Here is a 20,765-nt window from a genome sequence, read left to right on the forward strand (position 1 = left end):
CTGGTATGTAGTGGTGGTACCAAACCAAATCGTTCAATCTTGATTTGAAAAAAAACTCCTCTCAATTTAATTTTTAGTTGAGTTTTGCTCGAGCTCAAACTTGAAATAAGACTTGTTAAATATAACAAACTAAGGTTGAGATTTTCCAATCTCGTGAGTTGAATCATTAGTATTGATTTTTTTTTAAAATACCCTTTACTCTAACTACTCTTATCAATTTCCTCTTTAGTTGGTTGATAGTTGTTCTTATTTACCTCAAACCTCAAAGACGATCGATCGTTTAGCCCTTTGGGTCCTTCAACCTCTAATGTTGTTGTTTACTAATGGAATAAACACTATAGATGGAGGTGTTTGCTCTTTCTTTTAGGTCTATTAAGTTGGTTATTATAAATTAGTATGCTCCATTACAAAATCTTCGACACCTCCGCGAAAGCTGTACTAAATTCATCACAATATTCTCCTTATTTATGTTTATAATTTTTTTTTTATAATTTTAAACAAAAGTTGAAACTCAATTCCAATTTTATGCTCGAGGCTGAACTCAAACTTGAGCTTGAATTCGAAACACTCAAATCAAACCAAACTTGAACATATACAAGTTCGAGTTTGATTTAACATGAGGCCACCCCTGCTCGTATTGTAGACACAAATGGCACGTAGAATCCTCACCCCCCCTCCCCCCTTATGAGAGGAGGCAATCAGTTAACGGAATTTACCACATATTGCTTTCTATGAGAGAAACAATAGTCCCAAACGCTGCATGTAAACCGGTTGTTAACTCGCCTTACTTGACCCAACCAAACAGGAAGTTCATCGACAAGAGGGACCAAACCTTTGTTTTACAAGGTCAGAAGAAAAACCCAAACGAACGAATTTATTAGAAATCATGAGCCTCAAAGTAGCGTCATTGTATTGGATGACAGTAAATCTGCACTCATTTGATGCCATTTCTGTCACAACTACACCCCCAACTTTTGTGGCGTTAAGTGCGCTGTTGGGCCATAAAATGTCCTAGTGGTCAAAGAAAAGGTGGGCGTTTTCGGTAGTAATCAGAGTGAACGGTTAATCCAATGCCCATTGTCTCACTCGAATTAGAAACGCCATGGCTGATGCAGCTTCAAAAACCACCTTAGTCTAGTGAAGTTTTACGCCTGCTAGTGCAAAGAAAGAACAATCAGAGATACAACAGACGCAATCTATAACTGAATAAAGTTTCCAGCAGTAAGGTGTCCAGAAGAAGCTTTACAATGGACAACAGTTCCCAAAAGTCGATACGAATCCTTCAAGTACAAATTCTTAATCTCCTCACTCAACCAACCAAAAAAACCCTTGTACTGCATAAATCAGAAAGTTTTAATGGTGCTCAAATTGATACCTCCAAACCATCTTCCGTGTATAGTCTATTGGGATCTTAATCCTCGACATGGAGGTTGGACCATCTTCCATATCTTAGAGTCACACTCTCAATCTTCGGAATGAATCCTACCAGTACGGAATCGTTTCTCGCAATATGACACGAACATAACCGACGGGCTCCATATCCCTCGGTTTAGTTAGGCAATGAAGGTAGGGAGATATGGCCTACACATTCATTAGCAACCGCCGGAGAATCCTTTAAAGTTTTCCATAACAGAAAACTCGAAATGATAGTCGTAAATCTAAAAGGATTAAGAAAATAGCGACTTCAAATTAGCTAAAGAAATTTTCACTTTTATTCTATAAATTCATTTTCTCATTACATTACTACCAATTATGTTTGATAGTCAAGGGTCTAAGTAGCATTTTTTCTAAATATATAATATATGATCATTTTCAAGATTGGGTGAAATTACCCAGAAATAAATTCAAGACAACAGTTTGAGTGGAAAAAAAATAGCAACTCTTGCTATTTATTTTCAGAGAAATATTTACAACAAAAAATAATGGATATCAACAATTCAAGACAAAAATGTAATGTCTTGCTGCTTATGTCCTCTCTAAACTTTTTTCTCGTCACCAAAGTACTACACTGAGCTGCAAAAATCACCCTTTTCCATTTTTGAAGAATTAATTTTGGGAGAAACTAGGGGGGAAAATGCCCCAAAAAATATATTCAAATTGAATTGGTATCCTTACCGGTAACAATTTTACGGTGACGCCTCGAACTAGATTTCTTTTCCCGCCCTCGCTTCAGAGGCACCTTCTTTGTTGGACTAGTTACAACCTTTTCGGAAACATTCTCCTCGGATGGTTTCTTATGTACTTGATTAAACAAAACTGGAGGTGGAGGATGGATATTGGCCATGTGCTCCAATAAATCTCTATGATATGCCTACAAAAGACCAAAGTAACAAATTCCGATTATTATCTTTTGGGAGAGAGGGTGCAGGAGGAAAGGCAGTGAGAATCTGCGTAGCAAGGAACAGAAAAAATGGTCAAAGACAAGTATAGCAAATATTCATCTAGGCTTAAAAAAGGAATCACCTGAACGACAAAGTTGCGTCTTTCACAGTCCAGAAACATGTACCCACTCCAAGGAACTTTGGACATAATCTTGTCCCTCACAGTAGAAAAACTAAGCTGATCCCGTGAAGTGAAGCGGTCAACTTCATTGAACCAGAGGCAGGTAAACAAGTTAGTAATGGGTATGTGTTCCCTTACGATCACACAACCTTCAGGAACATCTGCAACACCAAGTTTATATAAGCACTTGGATTTTCAATTAAAATATGTGTGTGTGTGTGTGTGTGTGTGAGAGAGAGAGAGAGAGAGAGAACTCGCCACTCGTAATAGGCAGTTTAGCTGGAGTGTAAGCAGTCAAGCCTTCCTTTTTGTAGAACTCAATTTGTGCATCAATGGAAGAATTGACATATTTCCCAGCAGCTTTATTAGCTTCTGCTTCGTCAAAAATATCAAAGCGTCTGTAATGCCTAGAAATTGCAAAAGTTGCACCATTCCGCCACAAGAATCTGAAATGAGGATTCACATGTATTATTAAAACAAAAAAATCAAAAGCACAAGGATAAAAAAATTAACCACAGGATAACTCTGAGAAAATTCAACCCAGCATGTGTTATGCAATTGACTAAAAGCAACAAAAATTCGTTGGAAATAATGTTTTACAACTTTCAACTGTTTTTAGTAACAATTTAAATCAGCAAATGCAGAACATCTATTGTACTAAACTTGCTGTCTCCTAGTAGCAACTTCAGATTTTTGTGTACCTTTCCAAAATCTGATATGGATCCACTACAAGCTCTAGCTTTCCGTCAATCCATAAAGAATACCTAACATTTGGGAAAAGCCTGTGCAGAAGCAGCTTCGGAACCTGAACCAAAAAAATAAAATAATGAATCGGATAAAAAGTTGCCCAATATACTAGTTTCCATAAGTAACTGAAGAAAAGATGCACATCAACAGGATAAAGTTGTGGTAACAGAACTTGAGGCGCAGAGGAGAGATTTGCATTTCTTTAGTTCAGGATACAAGGAATTTTAGATAATGTGACAATCCTTTGACAAATCCTGAGTATGTCAAGGTTAAAGAATTTGGCCCTTAAGGTCATGGGTGATCATTTGAAATGTCCACATACAAAATCAAGTACAATTATATTCAATGCAGGCATAAAAAAAGGTATCAGAGAAACATGAAGACAAGGAACTGTTTATACAAAGCGAAGAGATGATAATGCAATAGTACCAACTCATTTTAATGCTTATAATACAGAAACAATATCTAAGAAAAGAATCAGCATGCAGTAAATTATCAACAAATCAAAATTGCAGCTTCAAATGCAAAAGTAAAATACACACTTGATGCAGATTCTGGCAAGAAATATAAGTAGATAAGATTGAAAGATGCACTGAATCCGATTGTGAATTGAAGAAAGCTCATCCATGAGAAGCAAATGGAAATGTATCAGTGCAATATGATGCAACGAAAGGAACAACATAATATATTTTTTCAGGAAACTATTTGTGATCCAATTGTCGCATGAAATATAAGTAGACAAGATTGGAAGATGCACTGAATCCAATTGTGAATTGAAGAAAGCTCATCCATGAGAAGTAAACGGAAATGTGTCAGTGGAATATGATGCAATGGAAAGAACAAAATTATAATTTTTTTTCCAGGAAACTATTTGTGATCTTCCTTTTCTATCTTCACAACTGGCTGCGGATTACAGAAGAAAAAGGCTCATCCCAGTAAGGTCTAGAATCTTTCAAACTGTCTCATTGGGCAGGACAACTCACTTGAAAGCAACCTGGCAATTGATCGAAGCAAGCTGCCCCTGGATCTTCATTTCCATGTGAGGTTTCCAGCCATGGTATATGATTCATGCATTTTCTAGTGGAACTTCAACTGGTAGTTATCCTAGCCAAAGTGGCCATGAAAACAGTTGCCAGTTATATACTAAAATTGTGTGAAATCAAAAGGGTGAAGGAAGATAAGACTGGCTGGAGCACTAACATGCATACCGTTCGCGTTCAAATGTATGCATGGATATGATTAATACTGTTGCAAATTGTATAACTTAGTGATAGGTTCCACAGTCAACAATGAACTAAGAGCCATCAATGGATAACAAAGTTGGATTAATATTGTAGCATCTCTATCACATGGTCCTAAGCCTTGCATAGGCAGTATTGCCAACCTGAGATTTATATGTGATAAAGTTAGGATAGTTTCTCCCAAAATGACTTGCAAAATGAGTAGCCAAAGTTTGGAGGCCTCTTCTCCTCTAATAAGCAAAGGATTTTTTCAAGCTCAAACCATGGTGAGACTATTCTCATGCACATGACAACTCTCACTGGCAGAAAACTAGTCCGAGACATGGACAACTATAAACTAGTGGACTCTTTCACCCACAAATTCTCCCTCATGCCCAGGTCAAAGAGAACAAATACAAAGCCACACGAACACAAACATGAGCTTAGATTGGTTCTGATTCCATGTCAAAGTTGAGCAGATTCCTCCCAAATGACCAGCCAACTTTATTAGATTTCTTACCTATAATGAGCATATGATTTTTTCAAGCTCAAACCAAAGTTGGACTATTGTCCCACACATATCAACTCTTACTCTCATACAACTAGTATGCAATGTGGAACACATATACTGTACACTGGTTGACTTTTTCACCCACAAATAATACCAATGTATATTGTGTTGTAGTTCTAGACTCAATGTGCAATGTGCACAATAGCAAAACTGATTCTTTGGGTAAGAGATGTGCTTCCAATAAAATCACGTTCTCCCTTTGCATTAGCAATTCTTGTATTGTACTCTTGTGTTCAATGTATAGTTTTATTTTCACTTTTCACTTTTGCTTGTTGGCTAGTTTCTAACTTAGCTCTTCTGAAAGCCCCCTTTGTCAATGCCATTAAAAAAATGAGGAAAAAGGTATGTACAGAGAATAGTTTGAGAGAAGGATAGTGAAGTCCACACCTTTCCATTGCGCCTAGCATCATCATAAGGAAGGTTTCTAACAACAACAATTCTCCAAAGCCCAACCCTCATCATATTGTCAATAGTACTTGAATTCTTCATATATGCTTCTGTCTCTTCATCAACAAACATGAAGAAGCAGATATTTCTTTTTGAAGCTTCACTAATATTCTTTGGCTGCTGTATTATATCATAATTTCCTGGTGAAAAAGCAAATTTCTCAGAATAAAATGCACCTCAAATAACCATAGCAAGACTCTCTTAAAAAAAACAATAACAGATTGAAGATGCTTATGGATACCAAATATGGCGGATGCAACCACTATCCCATGGCATTGCTCCATCTCAAGAAGATCAACTTCATCTATGTCAAATCCAGTCTGATGACCAGGTCTGTTTCCCTTGACGAAACTGATAACAAAACATATATTAGTGAAACACAATAAATTCTTCAGTTGAAAAAGTACATTTTTTGAATAAAGAACATTAAAAAATACCAGACAGAATATACAAAAAACATATCATACCCACAGTGGACCTTCATCGACTCTTTTATATCAAAGGATTCAGTCCTCTGCTTCAAAGTAGGGTATCCACCAAATGGAGAACCTCCCGAAGGCGAATCAGCTGTTTTGTTCGTTAAATTCGCGCAAGATGGCTGCAAGACTGGGATTTCCTCCATAACATATGTTAAATTCTTTAAAACAGGAGAAACCGAGGGATCAGTCGGCATTGCAGCAATGGCTTCATCAACAGGAAGATAACAGACAGGACATGCTAACATGAAAAACAAGTGCAGGAGAACAAAAGTCAGCACTTCTCATGACACCTGAATGTAAGATCATTAGTTCTAAAAATGCAAGTCTAGATTGTGAATGTTTCCAAAACTTACGACGTGGACCAATCCGTTTCCTATCAGCTGGTGGCGGTGGAAGTGCAAAATGCTTGCAAGGATGTCCTGGGGGAAGGGCATGAACTGGGGAAGGGAAGGCAACAACAGGAGGAAAGGTTTTACTTTCATTACTTAGAGACTGGGGTCCCAACAACAAAGAAGACTTGTTATTCTCTCTCTCATCATTTTGTGCACTAGAAATGAATGATTTAGTATCTTTTGTTGAAGAAATTATAGAATCAGTAAAAGGTAGAACAGGAGGAGGAGGAGGAGGAGGAGGTCCATAACTTGGCACCCTTCCCATGTTGAGGCCGTTCTCAAGAGCTCTCACACCATTGGCAGATACTCGCTGTGATTCAGGGACATTAATTTCTTCTTCATCTGAAAAGGTACCAAAGCCACATAAGTTAGACCAATGTAAATAAATTTTAACTTAAAATAAGCAAGACCGCAAATTTTGCTTTATAATACTATTTAAGTTTGATAGAACTCTAATAAAACAATCAGATTAACACAAGATTTGCATAAGGTAAATCAGATTCAAAAAACAAAACAGCTAGGCTAGGGTACAAGGAGCCAAACCTTTAGTAATAGCAGACATGAGTGATGTGAAAAGCACAACAGAAAAAACAACAACTAGGAGCATCCCGACCTTCCTCCTACCAGCAATTTTGCAGAGCCGGGGAAGAAATCTCTCCTTCTCTCTCGAACTGGATATGAGCATCTTTGGGAGTTTTCTAGTTGGTAGTGTTTGAATCGGCAATACGGCAGGATTCTGCAGCTGTTGTTGCAGTGACCCATAACTCCCTGTACGAAGACCCAATGACCCTCCAGTCATTGTCCCTTCAAAATGACAGGTCTCTCTTTCATCTCCCTGATCCCTTCGATTTCCCTCTCATCCACAATTACACAAAATAAGTTGAAACTCTAGAACTAGACCCTGACCCAATCAAGCATCAGTAGAATCTAAACTGCCTCCCAGTTCCACCAAATCAAACTGCAATGTGGTTTTTTGTGCACCAAATCCAATTAAGAGGTAGAAGGCATAAATCCAAACCAATGATACTCCTACACTCGGTTGGTGCACCGCACAAAGACGCAAATACAAACAAATCTTAATCTGCGTTCAACTGAATTCACTAATAGCCTTCTGATGAAATCAAGGCAAAGAATTAAAGAATCCTACTAATGACGCCGAATCTAATAGGAGGCTGAGCGCGTTGGTCAAATCTCTTTCAGCAAATTTTGGCACATCCGCAGAAAACCAGAATGCAGAAATAATCTCGACCACGGATCCTGTCAAATGCGATATTTGTCTACTTGGAAACTAATCAGAAACACATTGAGAAAATTAAGAGAAAAACACAACAACAGTCGTTCAAGATTTCAACGAAAACAACTCTAACAGAGGTGCACCTCCGACGCCAAGGAATCCACCACGTCTACCTTGCTTGCTCTCCAAATGAAAATTCCAAAGTGAACCCGACGCCCAGACCTCTCAAATCTACAGTCCCTAGACAACCAAAAGCATCCTGCGCAACGAATCCACGGATCGAGTCCTAAAACCTCGAGTTCTGCAAACATTACAAAAAATGGAGAAGGATTCTTCGCGCGGTCGGAATCGGGATAGTATCCACAACGCGGAATCTTACCTCTTTTTTCTCCATCTGTGGGCGTGAATTCTCGAGGTTCAGCAGGATCGAGGGTTTCCAATGGCAGAAATCGTAGTGTTAAAGAAGTAGAAGCTGTTTTCTTTGGCCTCTGCCAATCTGGATCATCTACGCTTGTGTATCGGAGATCTTGTCTTTCCAGATATCTGTCGAAGTTACAGGTAGAAATTCTTCAGTTAACGTTAATCCAACGAAAAAGAAAAATTAACCTCATTATTCAAAGAGGTGTGGGAAAACGGTACAAAAGCGAAAGGACTCTCGCTAACATGCGCCGGATCTCCACGGCGCTTTCTGGGGCTTCGGACATGCGAACCTTTTTTTGCCGATTGGATCCACGTGGGACTCACGGTTGGCCTATGCCTGCTACTCCCATCGCTCCTCTTCTGAGCCTCCAACCGCAGATCGCCAGTTAACTTACTGGCTTTTACAGCCGACAAAAAAAAAAGATCCGCGGTTAACTGAGGCGGACCCACCCAACAAAAGGTGGCCCAGATCACCCTCCTTCCGTAGATGTTAATAGCGGAATCCACCGGGATTCACCCTGGTAAGTTATTATTGGGACTTTAAATCTTTCAAATAAACATTAATTAGCCGAGGTTAATCACTGTCAAAACGTTGTTAATGCCAAATGCAGAGGCTGTGAGGCACATGCATCGACGAAGTGAGACGCTTGTCCTTCTTCCACGTGGAGCCAATCCTGCTGATCGTTGTTCTGAACATTGATTCGGCGAGCGCTCAGCCTCCCTCATTAATAAGCTACGTATCTTCTTCCGAGGGCGAAAATAATCTCTGAGACGCCATCGCCATTAAAGGAGAAACCCAGAGAGAGTGAATTATAGAATATAGGACCATACTGGCGTATCGGATCATCGTAGAATTAAGGAAAAAGGAGTCTTTGATATCAACGGCGGAATTATGGTTAAGCAGTCAACCGACAACTGCATTATGCGTCTTCATGCAAGATTTAAAAAGCTTCTAATGAAAAGACTTTTTTTTCTTTTCTTTTTTAGCCTCTCTTTTTACGGTCTCTGCAAGTCGGATTGAACGGTGATAATTACAGGGAAGAAAGCTTACAAACTGCCTGTTTCTTTTCGGACATTGCCACAGTTAGAAACTCTGAAACATGGTTTGCCGGAGGTCCACCGATACGACTCCTTCGTGTCGTCGGGTGGTGGTTCATTCTCGTGAAGAGTGAAGACCATGCTTGTCATCTTGTTGAACCCTAAGAGACTGCTCCTCATGTCCATAAAGATGAGACTAGTTTATAGAAATTTATGATCACCTATAAAATCAAGTGAGGATAAGTTTATCTTTTGTTCAATTTAGACTTAACACGATGAAAAATATTTCATTCTTTAAATAGCTAAATACAAACTTGTCAATTGTCATTATATGATACAGTTCGACTTTATTTCGAGAGAGAAAGGAAGTTGGACTTCAATCCAGATAAGGTTGGTTGCACCCGACTTTTTATTATTAAAAAAATAAACTATTTATAAGAATGTCATTTATTTTTTTACAGTTAAACAATGTCATTATCCCAAATTGATCATTAAATTATAATCAAAATAAAAATATCTTAAAATAACATTGTAATAAATGTATTGAATAATATATAAGTGTAAATAAAGATATTATTTTAAAAATGAAAACCGAGTGCAACTAAGTTTATATGCACTTAGGTCTTTATTCATTTTTTCTTTTTTTTATAATCTAAGATAATTAATTTTTACCATAATTAACTGATGTTTGTACCATGTGACAAAAAATTCCCAGTTGATCGTTAAGAAAATGAATTTCCTCTTTATTCAATGTGGAATCAAGCTAGTACTTGTGTTTAATTGGCGAAATCCCAAGTCTATCTTCACTAGCATGTATTTTTTCTTTTCACTTTGATTAAAAGGTCAATATGTATTAAGATTCAATGTGAACCTTGGTGGATTAATGAGATGAAACTACTTACTCATGGGTTATTTGGTGTACTTGGAGGACTGGATTTAGTTAACATCCCACGGTTTTGTAGTTTGGTTAAGGAGAGACGGTCCATATCTCCGTGCTCGTGCTTTCAATGGATGGGGGTTGAGAAGAACATTGAGGGCCCTGGTCTCCCCCGTTCCTTGGCCGGCCAAAAGTAAGACATATCTTGCTGGCCTTTTTCTAACGAAAAACCGATACGCTCGTCTTTACTGTGAAGGCTCATGACCTGCACGTCTCCGGCCGAATTCGTCAAGATACTCTCAGCTATGTATGTGCTTTTCATTTTTTTTTTTTTAACTTGCAATGGCAATTGGCAAGAACGACGCTTCAAGGATCACGGAACGGACGGTCGGTGGTGTTTTAAAGCTTGTCGAAACCGGCACATCTGCCGTCTAATCCCGACTCCTGTAGGGGGAGAGTCCGAGAGTACTGGTTCTCGATCACCCGACACTGATAGAAGATGACAAAGCAGTTGAAAAGCATGTCTTCGCTTGCACACTGAGACATGGTCAAGTTTTGTTTTGATGAGAGGCTATTCTAATTTCAAACTCTCGCATCCGGCGGTCTCTAAAGTTGGTTGGAGCCCCTTGGCTCCATTTTAGTGGATCTGACCTCACCTTTCTCCTCGACAATTGTATACTTTGTTGTCTTTTAATGACCTTTCACCACCTTCTTACCAGCTGAAAACCAGTAAAACTCGCGTAAAGAAGGATTAAAAGAGCAAAATGGGGAACTAAATGGTGCACAGAATCCCGGCCGGCGAGCCGGAGCAAAAGTCTCATCGCCACTCTTGTCGTAAAGGGATTTCACGCTAATTTCATTAAAAACGTCAAAGATAAACTAAAAAATTAGCAAAAAGAATCGAAGAGGCTATGAAATGACAAAGGGAGGAGTGACAAAAACACAGTAACGTCACTGCAGCACCTGGTAACGTTAACAACCCACATGGAGCCGTGGCCTGCAAACCAGCGAGACGTGTGACTCGTCTTGTTCCCGTAATCGAAGGGTCCAAAATGGAACAAATCCAAATCCCAGTGTTGGTCGTGTTTCAACTTGGTGGTTCTCGGGGTGAGGACAGTTTATGAATGGGGAGAGTAAAGTTTAGTACACTCTTGTGTAAACAAGCGAAGAATATCCACTAACCTTACCACATTTACTTGATTAAATCCATTTTTGATCCCATCTGCTTCGTCCTCGGGGCTACTAGTTCATGTGGCCCGAGTGGTGGTTGTGCGCGAAATCGGGACCGTTGGCGTAGAACGAGGCTACGAAGGAAAGAATGTCGCAGTCGCAGTCGCAGTCGCAGCCTCGCTTGCTACAGTATAGTGTGGCAGGCAGAAAATTGAATACTTTCTCGATAAGATCAGTGAAACAGAGAAAAAGAACGGAGTGTGTTTTTGCTTGTCTGCAATTTTTGGTCCTTGCCTACTCGGGACTCAAATACTTCATAGCTTTCCAGTCTTTGCTCATAGCTGTAGCTGTTTAGGAAAAGTGACGACGCCAAAAGATGGGTGATCCTTTAACGATAACTTCTGTTTTCGCCTGTCCCAAATGGCTCTGATCGTAGCTCCTCTCTATTCGTGCCTAGATCCGTGACCCTCAAGGTCATACAAAACCCTAGAAAAAAGCGATAGGGCTTTTCTATCTTCTTTTCGTTGCATCCTTTTGATGGTATCTGAATTCCTTTATGCATTTGTTTGGTTTTTGCTGAAGAGGAGGAGACGGATTTATTTATTTATTTATTTTTGAGGGGTTTGTCGAGAGGTTTTGTCCGATGGGAGTTAGTGTTGAATTTTGATCATTTTGAGTAGTTCGATCTTCTTTCTATGAGATTTTGGGTGCTGTTATTCTTCATGATTTTGATGGACATAGATGAAATGGGCATGGCTAGAAGCCGCCTGGAAGACAGTAGTCAGAATACAGGTCTATATTTGGCGGAGATCTGCGGTTAGGATTTCTTGGGGGAGGATTGGCGCTATGGGGTGCTTTTGCTTCAAGGCTACTGCAATAGAGGATAGTCGGGAAAGCCCACGAGAGAGAGTTTCGAGCAAATTACCGGCAGCAAATGGAAGGATCGACGTGTCTTCGTCGAGGAGGGAGGAAGTATCTCGACAAAAGGACTTTACGGGGAATTACGTTAACAGAGATGGAAGGGTAGTCGTGGCATTTGAAAAACAATGCAATGGTTCGGCACGGGTAGAGTATGCTGAGAGAAGAAGAGAGAAGCAAGCATATGTGCATCTTCATCATCCGGCGGCAGGTACCATTCCGAAGGCTACAGAAGGGGAGCAGGTTGCAGCTGGTTGGCCTGCGTGGCTTGCTGCTGTTGCCGGCGAAGCAATCCGGGGATGGGTTCCACGCCGTGCAGATTCTTTTGAGAAACTTGATAAAGTATGTTTGTTTCTCAATCTCCTAGTTTGTTATAACTATTTTATTTCATCAGCCGCTGGCTTCCTTGTTTCGTTTGAATGTTGGTTCGGATAGATTGGAATATGTGTCCTTGCGGGGGAAGGAGTGAACACGGGGATATGAGGTCGCTTATATATGGTTAAAAGTTAATGGGATATTGGGACCCTATATTCTGGATTGAGTGGATTCTATTTATAGTCTATATATGATTTGAATTGGGGCGGAGATTTTTATAAGAAATTTGTGATTTGGATTTCTCGTGCGTTCATGGACCTTAAATAAACAACATTGTTTGGATTGTGGATAATTTACTAAAGTGGATTTCAATTTTGCAGATTGGTCAAGGCACCTATAGTAACGTGTACCGGGCACGTGATCTTGACAATGGAAAAGTTGTTGCTTTGAAAAAAGTACGGTTTGATAACCTGGAGCCTGAAAGTGTTAAATTCATGGCAAGGGAAATTCATGTTCTCCGCAGACTTGATCATCCCAATATTGTAAAATTAGAGGGCTTGGTAACTTCTAGGATGTCTTGCAGCTTGTACCTTGTGTTAGAGTATATGGAGCATGATCTTGCTGGTCTTGCATCCTGCCCTGGGCTCAAGTTCAGTGAACCACAGGTGAGTCAAAGTTCTCTTTTTGTTCTGGGAAATATCATGTGTAGAGAATTACGTCCCATAATCTCCACACACTTGATCTCTTCTGGGTAGTGTAAACTCCAAAAGGTACATATAATATGAGTTAAGGCATGCAATATAGTCTGAAACTCATCATTCTGAACAATAACAATATTCTTATAATATATATCAGAATTGTATCTAGTCCATTTCTGCTATTGCTCGAAACTCATCTATTTTTCCAGATCCGAGTATGGTCTGAATGATACTTACCATGACACTTAAATAGTGTTATCTTTCTGCCACTTTCATGTTGTCTGCCAGCTTTCTATCATTGTGGAATGACAATATAAGTGTGTAACCTTTTTTAATTGAATTAACTTGTTGGATGTCATATTACAGATAGCACTTTATATAAACAAATGGTGTAATATATTTTGAATCTGGTGTTGGCAGGTTAAATGCTACATGCAACAATTGCTACGTGGTCTTGATCATTGTCATAGTCGGAACATTCTACACCGAGATATCAAGGGTTCAAATCTTTTAATTGATAACAATGGCATCTTAAAGATAGCAGATTTTGGGTTGGCTAGTATTTTCGATCCTGAACGAAGGCACCCGTTGACGAGTCGAGTGGTTACTTTATGGTATCGACCTCCAGAGCTTCTATTAGGAGCAACTGACTATGGGGTTGCTGTAGATTTGTGGAGTACTGGCTGCATTCTTGCGGAACTATATGCAGGCAAGCCTATCATGCCAGGGAGAACAGAGGTACTCTTTTTGTAGATATATATGCGTATGAATACACAGTGAACGACATGTCATGGTTTTCATGTTGAAGCTTCTTATCAATTTAGAACTTCCAGCAATATTGGTGCTGGAAGGAAGTATATGTTGTTCTAAGCTAGTAGTTACTGTAGTCAAGGCTGTGGGCAGCTTGTATCTAAAAAGGCTTATGGGGCATTAGATTTACTTTACATCAATCAATGTTCAGTTGATAGGGACTTCCCATAGCTTGAAATTATTAGCCTTTTGAATGTGAAAGTATGCAGGCGTTGTCAAGTTCAGTCTAGATGTTATTTTTTTTTGGTGTGTTTTTGGGTGGTCTTGGAATGTGGAAACTATTGCTTTGGATACCTAAAATTGGCTTTTGAGATGCATCTAGATGAGGAAGAATTAATGGTAAATGATGGACATGGTGGACAGAGCATTGTCTACATTTCTCTTTTACTTATACTTCTTGTTAACAGATTGTTGTCCCTGTATGTATTGAATGCTCTAAAAATGATGCTCAATCTTCTTTAGTTGCTTGACTGTTTCTCTGATGCACAGATGCTGTCAGAGTGTAATACTCTGTTCAGTAAGGAAATTTATAGTTTTCTATTTCTTGTTTATTGTTATTAATAGTTTTTTATGTCTATTAGGTGGAACAATTGCACAAAATTTTCAAGCTTTGTGGATCACCATCTGAGGGGTACTGGAGAAAATCAAGACTGCCTCATGCAACCATTTTCAAGCCTCAGCAACCTTACGGAAGATGTGTGGGAGAAACATTCAAAGACTTCCCTGCTCCAGCTTTAGGGCTTATGGAAGTTCTTCTTTCTATTGATCCTGTGGACCGTGGGACTGCTGCATCTGCTTTAAACAGCGAGGTTTGTGATTCTACCATTACTCTTTCACGGAGTAAGATTAGTCACCTAATATTGAGCCTAATCATGTAGATTTTTATTTAACTTTGTGTTAAACAAATATGCACCTTCGCTGTTTTATCTGTTAAATTAAATTAAATTAATTTTATTATATTTATATTTTCTCATTTAAATAAATTAAATTAATTTTATTTTTTTGTCTATGAAAATAAAAAAAGGTTGGCAAAAAAGTATTTTTACAAGAAGAACACAATTTGTTATAAATGAAGATGATACTCTGTATTTTTCTTATTCAGACAAGATGTGATTACTTTTCTCTATTTCTCTTTTTTTGTACCCTTCGTTGCTTGAATCTCATTGCCGTTTTCCGGTTCCTTCTTTTAAAGTTATGGCATGTTCAGGTTCGTATAGTGGTTATCATCAAAAGAATCTTAGTGTTGGAGTAGATATGCATCCATGTCCTTTTCCATGCTTTACTTCTCTCAGACCTGAATTGACTCTGCTAGTGAGGGTAGCTCTAATATTTTTTTTGAAAATCTTAAGTATTATTTAGTTTTCATTAAACTGATAAGTATGAGATGGTAAGAAATGTAACACTAATATTATGGTCATTTTGTGACAATTAGTTTTGATGCTTTAAAAAGAAAATAAAAGAAAATCTTGCTCAGTGGTGTAAATCCATTAGTAAGTTTTTTATTTTTAAAAAAAGTTCATAATTAAGTTGCCACTCTCAACTGGACCCATCCATTGGATGGCATGCAACTGCATGAGTAAAACTTTACTCTAGAATGGATAATATAAAAATGATATAAGTTTGTATCAATTAGATATATATAGACTAGAATTGATTACCAAATAAAAAATTGAGTTTGTTAAACTTCTCTGCAGTAGTTCTCTCAAGTGTGCATGGCATCTTAAGAAGAAATTTCAGAATTTATATAGAACAGGACTCTCTTGGAAAAGTGATAAAAATCATGCAGTTTAAATACTTATCCTCAAGTGGCACTACCAAGAAATTTTAGATATTTCAATGGAAAAAAATATTCATGTTTGTACTTGATGATGGTAGACATCTCAGGATTGGAGTTTCGGCCCGCCGTGTGCAGTGAAGATCATGCTGAAAAAAAAAGGAATAACCAGCTTCTGCAAACTGAGTGGTGATGGTGAAGTTGTGGTAGGAAGTTGGAGTGCATTGGAACTTAAAAGACATTTTTGGAAGGAATATATATATATTGGAAATGATGGGAGGAAAAATATTCATGTGAAAGATTATAAATCTTGTACATGTCGTTATGCTTGTTTTTCTGGGACAGCATACATGTATCTAGTACATGTTTGTACTTGTATTTTATTAATTTTTTAATAATGTGCATGTTGTTACATGTTGGAATACAATCTGGAGAAGTTAATGTGTTAACTATGGAGTTACTATGTTAGACTACCTCTTTTCTTCAACATGTACATGTGTTTTATAGTTTTTGGATAACATGCATGTTGTTACATGTTGGAATACTACCTGGAGAAGTTAATATGTTGACTATGTTTGAGTCACTATGTTAAACTACCTCTTTCCTTCATTTAAATTTCTTAGACTGTTTCTTTTCTTTCTTTTTTAACCAATGACTTCATATGTATTACTATATCAGGCTTCTTATAGCTAGTCCATTCTAAGCATCTTGAGTTATATTTTTTTAATGAGTTGATTCATATAGTTAAGGCTGCAGTAACTTGTGATTGTTTGATCAGTTGTTGAATTTTAATTAGGATTCTGGAAGGCAATCTTATTCTTTTTTGAATTTTGACACTCCTAATAGTTGTTTTGATGTCATCGTTATCATGGTTTTCGTTAATAAGCTTACCTTTATCTTTTCCAGTTTTTTACAACAAAACCGCTTGCATGTGATCCTTCAAGTTTGCCCAGATTTCCTCCAAGCAAGGAGTTTGATGCAAAAGTACGGGATGAAGAAGCTAGAAGGTGTAAATCATTTATCACCAAGTTCTGTTTATTTCTACTTTTAAGTGTCAGTTCACTGAATGATGTATATATGTTGCAATACCATTCGATTCAGTATCTGAATTAACCAATAGGTATGAAGTTTGACTTTTTATTTGAATAGACTTTAGGTGAAAGTGATTTCACAGTTGCTAAAAAGTATTTTAAGCTGTTTGTGGAATAGAATTTTCTGGGAGTTTTTTAATCTTTGTAGTAACCATGGTTTTACTTATTATGTATTGAATACTAGTTCATGTCATATTCTTAACAGTATGGTTGCCACATTTTTATGTTTTACCACTTGTTTGTTTGCGTAACTATACAGACATCAAAATTCTTCTTGTTCATGAATGCAGTACTTCTATGTTCATACTCATTTTACATTTACTTATTTCATGATTGCTCATCTATTTGCTTGCCTTGATAATAAGCAGACAAGGGGGGAAGATGCAGAGGTTTGACCATGAAAGGAAGATACCCAGAGACTCCAGAGCAGTTGCAGCTCCTGAAGCTAATGCTGAGTTACCCTTGTCATTGCAGGTAGGAGTCAATCTTCTTTACAAACCTTAAACCTTGATTTCTTGTATTTAATTGTGGTTTTGATCGTTGTGTTGACTTCCTGTTTTTTATATCTAATACTTTCTCATTGTGAACTCTTTTTTAATACTTTTCATGTCATTATTGTTTTGGTTATATCTGTTTTTGTTTCTTACAATTTTTATTTGTTATCATATTTTAGTAATTCTTTATAGTGTATTATTCTACTTTGGATTAGTATTAAAAGCTTATCACTGATACAGTTTTCATTAGTTATCTTATTTTAGTAATTCTTTATAGTGTATTATTCTACTTTGGGTTAGTATTAAAAGCTTATCACGGCGCTTTTGTGACATCTCATCTCTATTTCTTGTTGCATTGAGATATATAGCTCCTGTATCCTTTTCTTTAATAATTCTCTCTCTCTTGTGGAATTAAAAAAGTTATTTCAGTGAGAACAATTGTGTGATGCTGGTTCTTTCATAATAGAAGAATCTATGGTAAGAGATTTTTCTTTTCTTTCGTCTGTGGTTGACTGATCTCTGAACATTGGTTTATGATATTAAGGTACTACTGATGTCTTGAATTAGCTTGGTTATTCATCGAAATCCCATGGTTGGGTAGGGATGTTAAGGTACTACTGATGTCTTGCACACAGCTAATATAGCGTTCAAACCCCCTCTAATTGGCTGGGGTTTGAGGAGATTTTGAAATGGCTTTATTCTTAAAAATAGGGTTGGTGAGTCTGTGTTTGTGAGAAGACAGCATTAGAAGGTTATCTATCCACCGGCTGTCAGAATTTTACTCTTGAGGACCTACAGTTCCTTCTTGAACTTCATCAAAATTAGTTTGAGACAACTAACTGTAAGGAGAGGCAATCCTGCATTCACCTCTTTTTTTGAAATTGTGAAGGCCTTTGTTTTTGGAGTCAATGTTCAGCTAGCCTGTTCCCTGAGTTGCACCTGATTTTGGAAAGATCGGTGTTGTCTGTGTTACTCGATATGGATGCAAACATTTGTACTGGCTATAACTCCCTGTATCACCCAAGAGTTTTGGGTGCCTGATACTCGTCCAGGTGCCAAGTCTGTTAAACATGGCGAATGCAACATCTCCAATAATATTTGCCATTGAACCTGAGAATGACGGAGATATGTATGAGTGCAGAATAACATGTAATTTATTATTTTTATGTTTCATAATTTGTAACAATAGGGTTTAACTTTTCAATCAAAGTCTTTTTTGACCTATTTTTCCTTGAAAAGCTCTTGAGTTTCCCTCCTTCCATAGGTGCCCAGGGAACAGATAATTATTTCTTATGATTATAATTTGCTCACTAGAGTTTGTTTCAGTGTGGATTGCGCTGGATTGGTTGTTAGTGTGAGGTCTTGGGTTCAAGTCTCACCTTGGTAAGGGGTTTCAACATCTAAAAAAAAGAAAAAAAAAAGTTCTGTGTTGTTGTTTGTTCCATTTCGCTTGGTTTGCTCTGATTCAATTGATTTGGCCTGGTTGATTTCATGGTTTAACTAAATCAATTAACTTGCAAATGCTTATTACTATTAGTTTTTCTTTGGACTATTTGTATTATGGTTGTTTATCTTCATGACTTATTCAGAATATGCACCTATCAGTGTACTATGAGGACCCAAAACTCGTGGTTTCCATGGTAGTATATGATATAGAGTGCTTTGACTGCTGGTTGCTGTTGGTATAACTTTTGCCTTGGAGAACTGGAAAAATTTCAAATCCATTATGTTATACCTACTGCTTCTAGCCTTACCAATTCTCTTTGTCAAAACGGTGTAGGAATTGTGCTATCTTATTTATTCTATTTAGGAAAGAATCATATTCCAATTTAGTTTAAACTTGGCATAAACCTACTATTATTGGTTCAAAATCTCAGGATGGCTTTTCAAATGTATTTGGATTTTTTTTTATGTTTTGCTTTTCCTTCTTGTCAATCAATATCGTGTAAATTTTAGACAAAATCCTGATCGCATGCTATGTTGCATGAAAAATAGACTGAAGAATTAATATAAGAAAAGAATGAAAATAGAATGCTTGGGGCCAGCTTCTCTCCCCTCTTATCTTTCTTTCAGTCATACTGACTTAGCTACTTGGTATTATCAAAGAAGATATGGTTGGCATCATAAAATATGTGGTTGATGTGCCAGTTCATGTTTTTAAATTGTTTTCTGAAGTGTGCACTTCCTCACTTGTTTCTTTTCCTGTTGATTCTATTGCTATTACAGAGAAGACAAAGTCAGTCTAATTCAAATAGCCGGAGTGAGAAGTTCTGCCACCAGCAGGAGGAAATTGCTTCTGGATTTCCAATAGACCCACCAAGGCAAGCTCAAGCCTCGGAACAAACTTGTGCAGATTCTCAGGGGCAATTCCCTAACAGAGCTTCACATTCTGGTCCATTAGCTCATCGAGGTGCATGGGTGAAGGTTAGGAAGCATGAGGAAGATGCTCTTAGAGTTTCCAGTGGAGCAGATTTGTCAGCCTTGTCGAGTTTAGTGGCTGCAAGGAGAAATGGGTCTGAGAAGGAAGGGCTTTCTCAACCTGAAGTTGGTAGATTGATAGAATCTGGCCGGGACAGCTTGGAATCCAGCAGAAAGCATGATAGAACTGTCTATCAGAAAGAGGAGGGAAGGTCCAGTGACCGTGATCCAGTTTTGGTGAGTAAAATCACTTTGACCATCTTCCCATTGGAAAAGTTTGTAATAACAAACTTTCTTCCTGCTGCTCAGCTGTTTCAAAGAGCTACAGCTTGTATTGAAATCTTAGTTAAAAGGAAAGAAAATTCTTGTTGCTGATATTTTGCTTTGTTGCAGTTGGGTTACGGATCCAAGGGAAACAAGATCCACTACTCAGGTCCTTTGCTTCGGCCTTCTGGAAATGTTGATCAGATGCTCAAGGACCATGATCGTCAGATTCAAGAAGTTGTCCGGCGGGCTCGCCTTGATAAGGCCAGAATGAGGAAGGGCCAGGCAGACGGTAACAGATATTAAAGCAGTATAACTCCGGTGGAGCAGAGGGAAGCTGGATATGTTGACAAGTGAGGAGCTTTTCCATGTCGAGAAAACAGAAAAATAGATACTCTTGTGAATGAGACTAGGAAGAAGCAATTTGAGATGTACGTGCGGCGGAGGTGGAGCTCAAGTTGAGGGAATGAGATGCTCTTCTTTCTTCCTTTTTGGTGGTCGTCCACTCCACATAGCTTGAAGCACGCACGCCTGGTGCCGGAAATAGCGTCTGACAAATTCTTATTCTGATTTTTTACGGTAGAGGGGGGGCTGCAGATGAGAAAGGCCATCCTATTGTATTTTTCCACTGGAAGCGTTGTAGAAAATGTTAAACATGAATGGAGATATTCTACTTGGACTATTGTAATGCTCTGCAATTGTAGAACACGTTTCAAGAAGGTAGTCCTGATCTGTGGGTGGGGAAAAACATTTCTGGCTTATATGATGGAAGTGATGGACGAGTTGAGAAAGCGAGTGGGAAGTAGCAAAAGATGGGATAGTTTTAATCACTCTCCTCAAAGCAACCTAAGCCGTCTGAAATTGTTGAAGTATGCCAATAACTTAT

The 20,765-nt window shown here is 38.1% G+C and overlaps 2 protein-coding genes across 4 annotated transcripts; one reads left to right on the plus strand and one right to left on the minus strand.

The window, feature by feature from the left end:
• Window positions 1-1,856: 1,856 nt before the first annotated feature.
• On the minus strand, window positions 1,857-8,162 carry LOC137937922 (probable hexosyltransferase MUCI70). 3 transcript variants are annotated; one of them, XM_068783095.1, is made up of 11 exons: window positions 7,972-8,162; window positions 7,766-7,893; window positions 6,902-7,635; window positions 6,320-6,700; window positions 5,955-6,204; window positions 5,729-5,838; window positions 5,428-5,627; window positions 3,204-3,307; window positions 2,761-2,948; window positions 2,464-2,663; window positions 1,857-2,311 (listed from the first exon to the last, which is right to left on the minus strand). In XM_068783095.1, exons 3-11 carry the CDS (start codon window positions 7,155-7,157, stop codon window positions 2,093-2,095), a joined length of 1,908 nt encoding a protein of 635 aa, XP_068639196.1. In that variant the 5' UTR covers window positions 7,158-7,635; window positions 7,766-7,893; window positions 7,972-8,162; the 3' UTR covers window positions 1,857-2,092. The 3 variants fall into 3 exon arrangements, with proteins under 3 accessions (XP_068639196.1, XP_068639229.1, XP_068639185.1); XM_068783128.1 differs by having other exon boundaries at window positions 6,902-7,851; XM_068783084.1 differs by having other exon boundaries at window positions 6,902-7,893.
• A 3,131-nt stretch (window positions 8,163-11,293) lies between these two features.
• LOC137938197 (probable serine/threonine-protein kinase At1g54610) lies at window positions 11,294-20,671 on the plus strand. The gene is made up of 8 exons (XM_068783209.1): window positions 11,294-12,357; window positions 12,711-12,995; window positions 13,449-13,766; window positions 14,420-14,647; window positions 16,519-16,619; window positions 17,072-17,177; window positions 19,424-19,852; window positions 20,009-20,671. The coding sequence occupies exons 1-8, from the start codon at window positions 11,839-11,841 to the stop codon at window positions 20,183-20,185; spliced, it is 2,163 nt and encodes a 720-aa protein (XP_068639310.1). The 5' UTR covers window positions 11,294-11,838; the 3' UTR covers window positions 20,186-20,671.
• The last annotated feature ends 94 nt before the right edge of the window (window positions 20,672-20,765 follow it).

The sequence above is a fragment of the Aristolochia californica genome, unplaced genomic scaffold (assembly GCF_029961685.1).
Source record: "Aristolochia californica isolate CCGP_79_NKW_82.1479 unplaced genomic scaffold, dmAriCali1.0.hap1 SCAF_1, whole genome shotgun sequence".
Lineage (NCBI taxonomy): Eukaryota > Viridiplantae > Streptophyta > Magnoliopsida > Piperales > Aristolochiaceae > Aristolochia > Aristolochia californica.

Bases quoted from the DNA above. Each gene is read 5' to 3' on its own strand.
- LOC137937922 (XM_068783128.1), bottom strand. From the start codon at position 7,157: ATGACTGGAGGGTCATTGGGTCTTCGTACAGGGAGTTATGGGTCACTG. The intron at 2,664-2,760 runs GCGAGTTCTCTC...TTGGTGTTGCAG, and splicing joins TAAACTGCCTATTACGAGTG to ATGTTCCTGAAGGTTGTGTG. The intron at 2,312-2,463 runs GTGATTCCTTTT...GGTCTTTTGTAG, and splicing joins GACGCAACTTTGTCGTTCAG to GCATATCATAGAGATTTATT.
- LOC137938197 (XM_068783209.1), top strand. From the start codon at position 11,839: ATGAAATGGGCATGGCTAGAAGCCGCCTGGAAGACAGTAGTCAGAATA. The intron at 13,767-14,419 runs GTACTCTTTTTG...TATGTCTATTAG, and splicing joins TCATGCCAGGGAGAACAGAG to GTGGAACAATTGCACAAAAT. The intron at 19,853-20,008 runs GTGAGTAAAATC...GCTTTGTTGCAG, and splicing joins GTGACCGTGATCCAGTTTTG to TTGGGTTACGGATCCAAGGG.